The sequence below is a fragment of the Colossoma macropomum genome, unplaced genomic scaffold (assembly GCF_904425465.1).
Source record: "Colossoma macropomum unplaced genomic scaffold, Colossoma_macropomum, whole genome shotgun sequence".
In the NCBI taxonomy this organism is placed as follows: Eukaryota; Metazoa; Chordata; class Actinopteri; order Characiformes; family Serrasalmidae; genus Colossoma; species Colossoma macropomum.
Genome location: NW_023495456.1, coordinates 1,394,172 through 1,407,067, shown reverse-complemented (window position 1 = coordinate 1,407,067; position 12,896 = coordinate 1,394,172). Strand labels below are relative to the sequence as shown.

The 12,896-nt window shown below is 39.9% G+C and overlaps 1 protein-coding gene across 1 annotated transcript in view; it reads right to left on the bottom strand.

Annotated features, from left to right (window-relative positions):
- ptprua (protein tyrosine phosphatase receptor type Ua) overlaps window positions 1–12,896 on the bottom strand; it is a 425,958-nt gene that overhangs the window by 97,142 nt on the left and 315,920 nt on the right. The window contains exon 14 of the mRNA XM_036562583.1: window positions 2,725–2,863. Within this exon, the coding sequence (XP_036418476.1) occupies window positions 2,725–2,863 (139 nt within the window). The remainder of the gene's footprint in view (window positions 1–2,724; window positions 2,864–12,896) is intronic.

Sequence of the window (12,896 nt, the reverse complement as noted above, 5' to 3'; positions counted from 1 at the left end):
TTTTCCCTACATATCATGGGTCATTGACATGGCATACATTTTTTGTTTCCATTATTTTCCCAAAAAGTAATTAAATAAATACATGACACATCAAATTATTCAACAATACCTCTTTTATGTGAAAAAAATTTCAGTGTATCGATGTAAAATTCATTTTAGTTCCATTTTTGCCTCCAAAAGTCTAAAGTTGTCAGGTGGTGAAACCGTCCAACCACGTATGTTGATTAAGTAAAATATCAAAAAAGAGAATTTAGTTATAAAATTCTAAATAAAATAGTTTGACATGAATTTATGTTTGAAAACTTTAAAATAAAAACCATGTTGAAAATTGAGGCAACTTTTAAAGCAACTGAAAAAACTTTGGTCCGCAAGTTCTTACTTCCTCAAATGTCAGGCGGCACAACCCAAAATAAAGGACTTTTATTTTGGCATGCTTTTATGAAAAAGAGGCCAGGCTATTCCATCATAAAGAAGACCCCAAGTGACCTTGATGGTGCAATGCTGAGATGAGAAATTTAGTAAAAGTGTGATGTTTGAGTCGTGGTTAGAACGGTTCAGTTTACCATGTCAGGTGGTCTGACCTTAGGTGAACCATGAAAATGTGTTATTATTATAATAATAATGTTTATTTATTTGATAGAATGTAAGCATAAACCCAAGTTGAAAGACAAAGGTTTCTACGGGCGTCTAAACAGATGCCTGTTTAACTAGAAATTAGTCTGAAAAGTCAGGCGCCGCAACCAGTCAGTTAGATGGAGCAACCAGACCAGCGCAGTTTAATAACAATTAAAAAAATTGATAACACTCACTAAATGCTAATATGTATGCAGATATAAAATGCACATCATGTCCTTTATAATAAGATTTCTAAAAACTGTTATTTTGACAAAATATGACAATGACAAACCTTATTTGTCATTGACACTCAAACAAAAACAATGGACTCTGATTGTTCATTTTGCATGTCAGCCAAAAGGCCCCTTCCTGACAAAATTGGTCGTTCTTGTCCACATAGAGGAACAAAACCTACTGAATCGTCTGGTTAAATCCAGAAATGTGGTTTACAAAACATCAGAAAAGGCAACTTGGTGATACTTACACTCTATGGACTGAACTGTAAGGCTGCACGTACATCACAGAGAAAGCATAACTGTCTTTTCCAATTGTTTCTTCTCATACTGTGTCCAAAATAAGAGCTTCAGGTTGGTTATCTGCTCCATGTGATCCATTCTTATGATTTACTTTATGTTTTGAATGTATGGACCAAACACTCCACACTTTATTTCATTAATTATATCATTTATGACTGTTATTAAATGAAGAACTAGTTCATTCGGAGCTACACAGGCTTTTTTCAAAAGGTTTTACTTCAGTCAATGAAACACATGTTTACTTCCTTTGTGAATTCCGTGGCTTTCCTCTCATTCCTTTACTGAATCCGGCTTGCATGTCTGGTAGTTCTCTTTCAAAGTAAGGTTCTATGGTGGTTCACATTGTTAAAAAACCATCTGGAGAAACTCTTGATTGTCTGCAGTGTTAGGATTAGGACACAAGCTAGAACTCTGCAGAGGGTACACAAATGTACGTGTTTTAAACACCAACTTCTTTATCATTCTCACAGTAAAATGGATATGAGACTGACTCTGTGTATGAACGACTGTCGTGTGTGAGCTGTAGAGTCTCTGCTGCATCATTCATGTCACGCTGAGGCAGTCAGTGTGGAATAAAGAGACTGTCTGGCTCGCAGGGTGCAGCAACACTGGGCCGATTTCGGAGCAAAAGAGGACACTGGCGCTCCGACTTTCTTAAAAGCTGCTCCGAACAGGCTGAACAGGTATGGGGATAGAAGGCAGCCCTGTCTTACACCTTTGCCAATGAGGTACCAGTCTGTTTGTCCATTTTCTGTAACTACTTGTTGATCAGAGTAAAGGTTCCTCATTACAAAACTGAGAGCCCATTTTCCAGAAGACATTCTGTAATTTGGTATGGTTAACATTTTACTGTAGTCAACAAAACATGTTTACTTCCTTCATGAATTGCTTGGCCTTTTTCTTGTTCCTCTGATTTTCCTGAATCTGGCTTGCATGTCTGCCAATTCTCTTTCAATGTAAGACTCAATAGCTGTTCAATTTGTTAAAAAACTATCTAGAGAAACTCGGTTGAGTGTCTACAGTGTTAGGGTTAGGATTAGAATTTATGCCAAGGTTATTATTACGGAAAATTGAGGTAAATGTAATAGATATTTAGTTGAATATAAATTAAATACAAGGTTACCAGCAGAGGCCTAAATCAAACCCATGTACGTCCGTGGGTGGAGCTTCTGTGGCTGAGACTAAATAGATGGTTACACAACAAGCACTCAGTAAGTTGACTGCTTGTGCATTTAATGCACTGAGCCAACTCATGAGGCAGAGCCAGGCTTTAAGCAGTGAAGAAGAAATCCTCTTTTTTTGTGGGTGGGTGGAAATTCATCCAAGGGGAACGAACGCCTGTGAGCGAGTCGTCACGAGTAGGCCGTGCCTCTTGACATTTCGAACTTTTGGCTCCTTTAGGGCCAAAATCTGATGGTGTCACAGCATCTGACGTTTCTCCGAGCCTAAGGACTCTGCTATCACTGACCTATGACGACTGCAGAGACAAACTTCAACTTGATTCAAAGACCCCGAATGATGATGCCTCAGTCATGCCCTCACGCACAGTTTCATATACGTTTGCACGTCTTACCCTTTCTTGACAATGATGACAATGGCTCCCAGCAGGAGGATAAGGACCACCAGTCCTCCAGCACAGGCCCCCAGTATCAGCCCCATGTCCTCGGCATGCTGGGATATCTCCAGAGCATGCTTATGGTCCTTACAGGCAGCTGAGAAAAAAGAGAGATCCAGTCAAACTGAATATCTAGGTCTTCAGATTGATTTTGTAATTTTTTAGACTTTTTTTGTTGTTTGTATATATGGAAAATACTTAAGTACTTGAGTAACGTCCATTACATTTACACTTATATTTTCACGAGAAAAATACTTTTTACTCCTTACATTTTCAAGCACAAATTCCTCCATGAGCACGGCTTTTCAAAGGGCGGGCTGGGCCTGGGGCAAGTCAGCCCATGTGGCGGTCCCACCTGACGTGATGCCAGTCCAGAACTAGCGTATTGTAGGCTTTAACATCTTACCAACCCTCCAGGCACAGCCGACCAGCAGACATCTGCCTGGCATGACTTGCAGCAAACTAAGTGGAATCAAAGCCAACTTTCCATGTGCTCATCAATGCTTCATAAAAATGCACATCATACCTACATCTTAAACAAGATGGTCCCTCAAAGTGTTCTTTTGTAAAGACAATTGTTCAATATAAAACCATGACCACTCAAAGAATTGTTTGTTCTATTGTTATGATTTCAAGTTTGTAACAATACAAAAACCCACGGTTCTACATAGAACCATATGCAACATATTTTTTATCAATCGAAGAATGATTTCACTGTTTAAAGCTCTATTCGGATGGGATTAGTTTACATGAGGAGGTGGGTAATGTAATTTTTTAATCCCATCCAAATCTGCCCCATCATTCATTCTTACCGACTGTGATTCTGCCGCCTTTTACATTCCCAAACAAGCCTTAGACATGAACTCAGGTCATATTAATCCCATGCGAATCAACATGTTGGTGAAAATGCTATCGTCTCCTGTGGAAAAGGAGTTTCTTAAGTATAAAGGCTTGAAGAAGTGTTTACTTGCGTTCTCTGATGAAGCTGAAGTGAGATTCTTATTTACATTTTTCTACTCCACCTTAAATGTGTGTCACCTTCAGCTAGCCTGTAACTGTTTCAGTTGAGTTTAACTTTTTTTGAGTTTCCTTTCTCATTATTATTATTATTATTACTAGTTTATTTTTTATTATTTATTATTTTATCGTTCTTTTTTCATTGCAACTGTTTTATTTGAGGTTAATTCTTTTACTGTTCTATTCTAGTAAATAATTCGATTTTTTCTAAAATTTTCTGATTTTAGTTAATAAAAAAAACTTATATTAGTTTTCTTATTGCTCATTGTCTAAGTTGGTTCTTTTACATCATTTTAATTTATTGATATTTTATGCCTGTTTCCTATTTGAGCTGTTATTTTAAATTTTTTATTTGTTTTTTTTTAGAAATCATTTTAGTCTTGCTGATTTTCATTTGTTTTAGTTGATAAATTTCATTTAAACTTTTTCAATTCCTCTCTAATTTGCTAAATAAAGGTTGATTAAGTCTAAATAAATGTTGATTGATTATTGTTATAACATCTGAGGCGTCTGTAACTGCTGCACCATTTAAGGTGGGAAAACTCTAACAAGAAGCTCTCAGATAGGAGGGGGACTTCAGGCTAAAAAAAACTTTGAATTTATAAGGTGAAGTTGACTGTTGGCTGTGAATTCCTGAGCTAATGGTGATGCTATTGATGCAATGCATTCACCTAAGATGGAAAACTACTTTTTGTTACTTTTCACTGCATTGACCCCTTAAATGTCCAGAGCCCACTGGCAGGCCTAAAGTTTTATTACTCACTTCTACAACCTTAGAATAGCTCAGGAAGTCTGCATTCAAGTCCATGTAATTACTGAATAATAAGCCTTATTATGCAATAAACCTGGAATTTTAAGGGGTTAATGTTAATTTGTTTTTTCAATGTTATCTGGTGTTTGAACAAGCAAAACACACTTATTGTAGAGACAGACAGTTTATAACAATTAGCTTAGATGCCAAAAATAATTTTGCACAGTACTGTATATACAGTATATTGCCAAATATATACATAGTCTATTTAAACCAAAACAGAGCTTGATATGTAATGCTAAATGCACACCTCCGGATTTTAGCCCTGAGCAAGGACAAGCAGTAAGAACAGCAATGAGCAATAGCCAATAAGAGCGTGAGAGAAAACTCTTGGGTGAGAACAACCAAAATAAAAGTCAAAGTGAGCGCATTATTTGATGAAAGCAGCCGTGAATATTGACTGCATGTGCTCAGCAGCCACTACAAGGTTATGAACGTCCTCTGAATGAACATTTGGAGCTGCTTTCCTATGTGCTCACAGACTCAGGAAAGAGAGAGGAGGCTCGCGGAGTTTAACTCTGGCAACTGCTTGTTTGACATGAAGTATGAAAATTAAACAGTGAATGAGCACAAAATCCTCCTCTAAAGACTCTTCATATAACATGATCCTCATATGTTTCATATGTAAATGCTCCGTTATCTTCATCACCACTTTCCAAAACCGCTGCAGCATCTTCAGCAGCTGTAAACTCTCTGCACGCCGTTTCACATGAGTCTCCGATGTGGACTGAATGAAGAGTGAAGGGTTTCCGGTGTGATGGTCAGTCTTCCTGAGTGTCCATTGGTCACTTTCACACAGAATGTAGACAGACACACCAATCCACCGGTTCCACACGGTGAGAGGCAGATGACGTGTATCTCAGCCCCTCTTCATAGGCTCATAACTCCGGATGTGAGTCTTGTATGATCTTGAGATAAGATGGAATGGAAAGGGCGGCTATACAGATTCAGGAAGTGTTTGAACTGGATTTCTGAGCTGGATCTTCACAAAGATACAGACACAGATATAGATGTGTGGGCAAGTTTGTGGAATACAGAGGGTTAAGCTGTTCAGGCGCCACAGTTGTGGTACATCATTGCACATTGGGGATCACGTGTGCTTTGCCAACAGTGTTGAGGTAGTTACTCAAAAAATTCGATTACTGATTACCTTCTGGGAAAAGAAAACACCTTTCTCATTACTTTACTTCTGAGTTACTCTCCAACGACGCAAAAAAAAAACATCTGTACCAGCTAGAAGAGAAACCCAACAGTTCTTTTCAGTATTCAGAAAGAAAGAACCAATCACAGTAGACATCATTTAACCCTCCTGTTATGTTCACCTATAAGGAACAGCAATAAAAGTAGTTTAAAAATACATTTTTTCCTTAGCAAACATTACCTTTGCTCAATTAACATCAATTTAATCAATATCTACAGTAATCAAGCAATCATGGTTTTTTTCATTGAAAAATAATTTTGTTTTTTTCTGTACATTGGCAAACACTAGACATTCAATACATTTGCTTTATTTATTTACACTTTTTCAGCAATTTTGACATATTTTCTGTCATGAGGGTACAGCAATCTCTTCTGTTACAGGTCAAGCTGACCCTTTCAATTCAAATCACGCTAAATGAGCTCTAAAAAATATTAAAAATATCCTGTATTTTTAAACTTTGAAATGAGTCAAATTGTGCCAGAATATTACAGGAGTGTTTAAAGACATGTCACTGTCCCTGACTTCAAACAAAACACAGCCAGTTTTGATGAAAATGATGAAAGGCTGATGCTGAGAAACTAGCCAGTGGAAACAGTTCAAAAAAATGAAATAAAACTTTTATGGATAAAATGTAAATCTCACACAGCTTCAAACGAAACTGACCACAACTATGATCAGTCTTTGTGAATCCTGCCCATTAGGCTTTGTTCACACAGCAGGTAAAAGTGGCCCAAATCTGATCTTTTTCTCCATGTGTGACACAGATGTGTGTCAGTGTGTCAGTGTGAACAGATAAACACACTGAATCTGACATTTTCAATTCTGATTTGAGACGCTTTCATATGTGGTGCTGAAATCTGATACGTATCCGATCTGCGGCAATGAGACTTAAGTCAATCCAACTCAACATTCGTCATCATTTTGCGCTGCTGAGACTCATAAACATTTAGGCTGATGTTTCTGCCTCATCCAAAACCCTCCGTGTTTGAAGAGATTTCTAAAGAAATGTCCGAACGCGGCAGCAGGAGAACGAGGCTGCAGCGTCAAAGAACAGTTAAAAGTCTGAAAGCAGAGTTTAAAGAATCCAAGGACGCGAACCAAAGAAGTGACCGCGCCCTTTTTACGGCTCCAACACATTCTGGGTGATGAGCCCAGCTGTCAGTCAGTGAAGCTTCATGATGGCTCCTGTGATGCTGGTGAGGATGAAGCTGATCCTCCGGGAGCGACTGGCGTTCGTTGGCGGTCGTGATTGTTTACCTCTGGATGAGCCGTGAAGCAGCGTGACGCTCTGTTCTTTAGTGCATGGGGGTCAGTTTAGGAGCTGATCTGTTCAGACTGATGATACAGATCACATTTAGAAGACAATCTGAACAGACAAACAAAACATTCAGATTTGGTGAGAAAATCAGATTTGGGATATTTTTACCTGCAGTGTGAACGGAGCATTTGTCACCTCACCACCTCACGAAGAAAATGTTCAATTTATCTGTAAAATATCTACTTTTACACACTCAAGCATGTTTAAATGTAGAAGCAGATTTTGTCTCAGTTCTTCTTTTAAACTGGGTAAGATTTAAACGCAGTACTTTCACTTTAGTACAGTTTCCCTGTACTTTTCCCACCCCTGGCGGTTTGTAAAGGTCATTTACCATGGTAAGAGAAAACAAACAAAAAAATGAAATATGCATTAGGGAGACTGCAGCAGAACACAGAGGATGCACTTTTTCAGCTCTGTGGATGAGGCCTTTTTAAATTCCTTGCTTTTTCAGACTTTCCTCGCCTACGCAAGAAGCCTGGTACAACTTTTAAATTGACCAAAAAATGCTCTACTGTCAAAACTGTCCGAGTTTAGTAAGCAAGCAGTCAACTTCAGTTTCCCTTCAAACAGAAATGCAGCGCTGCAGTGCTGAATGTTCATTCCCCCAACCAGCACATCACTGCCAGCACCCCCTCGCACGAGAACCAGAGCGTCCCAGTGCGCAAGTCCTCAGTGTACACTAGGGGGTGTCTTTACAGCAGTCTCAAAATCACAGTTAGCAACTTCAGACAAAGCCACAATAATAAGCAGAGCAGTGAAGGGCGGCCTGAGCCCTCACTCCAGTGAAGCTCAACACTTCAGTTCAAAACAGCTCAAACGGAAGAAAAATAAGTCATCAGTGACAAAACAACTAGAGGAATTCAAAAGTCTGAGGTCCAAAAACATCTGCAGTACTGAGCTCCATTATAGAACTGCGGTGGAACTTCTCAGTCCAGCCAGCATCTACCAGAACAGGAACCTCAAGGTCGAAACTGGCCTTTATTCAAATGTTCCGGTCCACCTCAAATGGTGCAGCATTTAAGATAGAACACAAAATGTTTACGAGAGGCTGACAAATGTATCTACACAAAGATCTACACTCTTAAAAATGGTTCTTTAGTAATGGGAATGGTTCTGTATAGAGTTTTAGAGTTCTATGTAGAACTGTCATGCGTAGATGGTTCTTTGCACGGTGAAATTGTTTGTCTCCAAATTCTCCATCACTCTGAAGAAACTTTTCACCATGCAAATAACCATTTAAGCATGAAATAGTTCTACAGAGAACTCATGGTTCTAAACAGAACTGTCCTCTTTACTAAAGAGCCCTTGAAGAACCATCTTTTTTTAAGAGTGTACAGGAGCTGAAGCTGGTTAGGCTCTTTTTGGATCTTTATTGTCTACAATAAAACACTAAAGCTCTTAAAAATAAATGTTATATGTGTCCAGAAAGATGAACAGAGCTGGAGAAGATTCTAAAACGAGTGAGACAGCTGTGGAACATCAAGACTAAAGTTCTAATAAAGTTAACATCCAGAATGAAGTTCTAATAAAATCAATATCCAGAATGAAGATCAACAAAATTATTATCCAGATGAAGTTTGAATTAAATTAATATCCAGAATGAAGTTCTAATACAATTATAATCCAGAATGAAGTTAAAATAAATGATAAAATAAATGTCCAGGATGAGGATCAAATGAAATAAACAGAACAGTATTCTAATAAATTTAATATCCAGAATCTAGGAATTTGCTACTTGTCATTTTATCTGGATTTCAGGCATTTTATCTGGAGAAACTGTCTTATTCTACTGGTGAATAATTTTACTTGCAAAATTGAAAACTCTTCCAGATAAAATGACTTACCACAGCCTCATAACAGGAAATATAAGATATCTCAACTACATTTAAGATTATGTAACGTGCCACTATATCATTTTTGCAGTCAGACTGCAGCGCAGAGAGGAGGTAGTGGAGCTCACTCAGAGCTGTGAGTTAATCCTTATAGAGGTCCTGCAGAGCTCAGAGGGAGAGAGAGCGAGCGAGCGAGGGCAGGTTATCAGCCTAACCCAGCTGATGATCCAGCCACAGGAGACAGAGCGCTACCAGGGGAAAACACACAGGGAGAACCGATGGGCTCTGGCAGGAAAGGACAGCGAACCGGGCTAGGCTGACTTTGGAAGGACGCAGGTTGGGAACGTCCAGATCCCAAAGCACAGCGGCTTGGATGGACCTTATCATCTCCGGTGTCCAACACACCTGGCCCTCCTGCGAGCTGCTGTCAATGAACCTGTCCACTCTGTAACTAGGCCACGGCTTACGGGCTAACAGGCTCCACATTCCTGTCATCATCTACAGCGACACTACAGCGTTTACTATACACGCTGCAAAAAATGATATCTGAACAAGAGAAACTGTCTTCAATCTAGTCCAGATATCTAACAATTAGCATTTTGAGATGGCTGTATGAATATTATAAGATTATTTAACTTATTCTGAGTTTTTTTTACCTGTTTAAAGTAATTTAATAGTAAAATAATATCACTATATTGTAAGATACTTTTTCTTTTTTCAACCAATATAGCTGGATAATTTTACCCAAAACAAGTAAAAATGTCTATAGATAAGTTACATAATCTTATAATAAGCTTACAGCAATCTCAACATGAGGGATATTAGATATATCAACTATATTTATTATCATTTGACTTGCCAACATACCATTTTTTGCAGTGCAGCCTTCAAAGAATGACTTTACTAATGTTTTCCTGCAGGGTGACCTACCAAACTCCAATGACAGGGTTGATGTAGCAGCTCTAGCAGACCAAGCCACTTAGATCTTTCAGCTGATATGAGCAGATACGGCTGTAAGCTGCTGTTCTCAGTTTCATACTCTATACTGTATGGAAAGCTTTTCATCCCAGCTCTACTGTCCCTCAGCTTTCTACTCAGCTTTACTCTCTGAATGTGGCACTGCCATTTTGAAATAAGCATCTACGTCCCGGAAAAAGACGGTGTCTGGAAGGCAGCACATTTCTCCAAAATGTGTTGATATCTTTCAGCATTAATGGTGTTTTTACGGATGTGCAGGTTCTCTACTAGTACCCTCTGTACTATGACAGATGGTGGATTTTGAACTTTACGCTGGTAACAATCTGGATGGTCTGCGAGCGACAGAGAGCAGCACACCTTAGAACTTCAGATCGAGCAGCGTCCAAACTTGAAAATTACTTGAAAATTCTGCAGTTAGCAGGCCGCTAACCCCCTCACGCCTCTCCCTCTTATTTTTGTCTTCTCCCCCTCTCTTTCTCTTTCACAGATACTTCCTCAGCCCATCCACCATGGCATCCACCCAAGAACGAGCCCTCCAGACCCTGAGCTCAGAGTTGGCCCAGCTGGACCAGCAGATCACTGCCCTCCTGAAGAAACAGGGCAAGCTCTTTCGGCAGAAGTCGATGCTCAAAGCCACCCAGGAACTTTCCCGCTCGGTAGTTGTGCCAGGCTCGTCTTTCCGCACGCCGGGAGACGCCATTCTCACGTCAGCCCCACATGGTCCCTGGGAACGCCAGGCCTTGCAGACCCTCACTCTTCACCTCCTGCAACCGTTTCGCCGCCCTCAGTTCACCGCCTACACCCTCACCTACGTCTCGGGCCTCCTCGCCGCCCACCCAGCGCCTCGTCCCTCTACACAAGACTCTATTTACATTAGCGGTAGTTCTATTGTCCGCCACGTTAAAGTAAAGGTTAAAAATACCCATGCCACTTTGGGACCGTGGTTATCCATGTCGGGCCAATGACATCCTTGACCAACGTAGCGAGGTCCTGAAGGAGCACTACCAGACGCTGCTGGACACCGCCAGGAAGAAGATGGACACCAGGATCGTCATCTCCGGACCGCTTCCCATGTACAGGAGGGGATCCGAGCGGTTCAGCAGGCTCTTCGTGCTGCAGTCCTGGCTCCGCGGCTGGTGCGCCTTCAACGGCTTGGGCTACGTGGACAACTGGGCCTCGTTTTGGGAACAGCCAGCGCTCTACCGGAGGGACGGCCTCCACCCCAGTCATCTCAGATTTGTTGTCCTCTCTAGGAACATCGAGAGGGCCATACGCTGACTTCAGAGTGAAGGCCACATAAGTAGCGCCAAAAATATAAATGCTACAGCTTATAATGCTAGTGTTAGTACTGAAAATAAGACGGTTACTAGCACTTATACTGTAAATAAGGCAAGTGATGATAAAAAAGCTTATTCTATAAATACAAATGCTCATAGGTTTCTCCCAGTTGAGACTGTGTCTGTTCCCCGAATAAAACAAAGCATCAAAAAGCCTCGAAATGTTTGCTCTAGTAACTTGATTAATATCAGACCAGTTGTACCACTCTGCAGAACAGAGCTCATTTTCGCTCATCATAATCTACAGGCCACCGGGGCCTTACTCTGACCTGTTATCTAGTTCAATAACAAACTCGAATAAAGTAATAATTGTTGGAGATTTTAATATCCACATAGACAAACCACAGGATCCGCTAAGTAAGGCATTTGTATCTGTTTTAGACTGTTTTGGCTTCACTCAAAATATTATGGGGCCTACTCATTACTGTAACCACACTCTAGACTTAATGTTGACATTAGGCACAGACATTAAGCAAATAGAACACATTGTCCATTACTTCCATAAACAATCTGACCAGCAGGGCCGCCGCCAGGGATTCTGGGCCTCATAAAAAGAAATCAGATTAGGCCCCACCACCACTATAACTCTCATAATTCTGCCAAAATGTTCAAGACAAACACAACTGTGGTAAATGATCAGATAACACAGCTCATTAATAATGTTTGACAACAGCAGTGTAAAAATAGCGCTAGCTTTGCTAATTAGGTGGGCGATACAGACACAGATACAGAGGCTGGATGTTTACCTTTTGCTAAAACAAGAAGAGAAACAAACCATTAGTATTATAAGTACATTGTTAATAAAATATTCCACTGATTATGAAAGGTTCATAATTAAATACTGAAAAAATGTTCTAATCTAATGCTAATGTTCTAATTATTTTTAGGGCCCCTGTCAGTCACAGGCCCTTGGAATTGTCCTAACACATGGAGGGAAACCCGTATGGTGCCCTTGCTAACCAGACTACAGTACAATTTCCACTGAGCTCAGTCCATTTCAGATGAGCACGGGCCCAGAGAAGTCGGCGGTGTTTCTGGACATTGTTGATAAATGGCTTCCACTGTGCATAATACAGTCTGCACTTGCTTTTGTAGATGCAGCAACAGACACTGTTTATTGATAATGGTTTCTGAATTAATCCCAGGTTCATGCTTTGATATCCACCAAAGAAGCATGCCTGGTTTTGATGCAGAGCCGTCTGAGGGGTCGAAGCTTATGGTCATTTAGTTGTAGTTTTCGGCCTTTTTCTTTATGCACAGAGAATTCTCTGGATTCCCTAAATCTTTTGGTGATATTATGCCCTGTTGAGGGTTAAATACCTAAAATCCTTGCAGCCACTCATTGAGAAAACATTATTCCTAAAATATATTATTTGGTTCTGTGTTTTTGGCAAAGCCTCAACCCATCCTCGCTCATACAGGACTCAGCCTTTCCTGGATGCTCTTTTCATATCCAAATATAATTGCATCATTGTTTCAGATGTTTATGAATATTTCATAGTGTTTCTAGTCTTAAACTGCTCAAGGTACTTACATTTTTGTAGATATCAATTTCAGAATGAGCATATATTTAAAAAAAAAAAACATTAAAGTTGATAAGGCAAAACATTATCTTGCCTTTCGACTGTGTTTATTT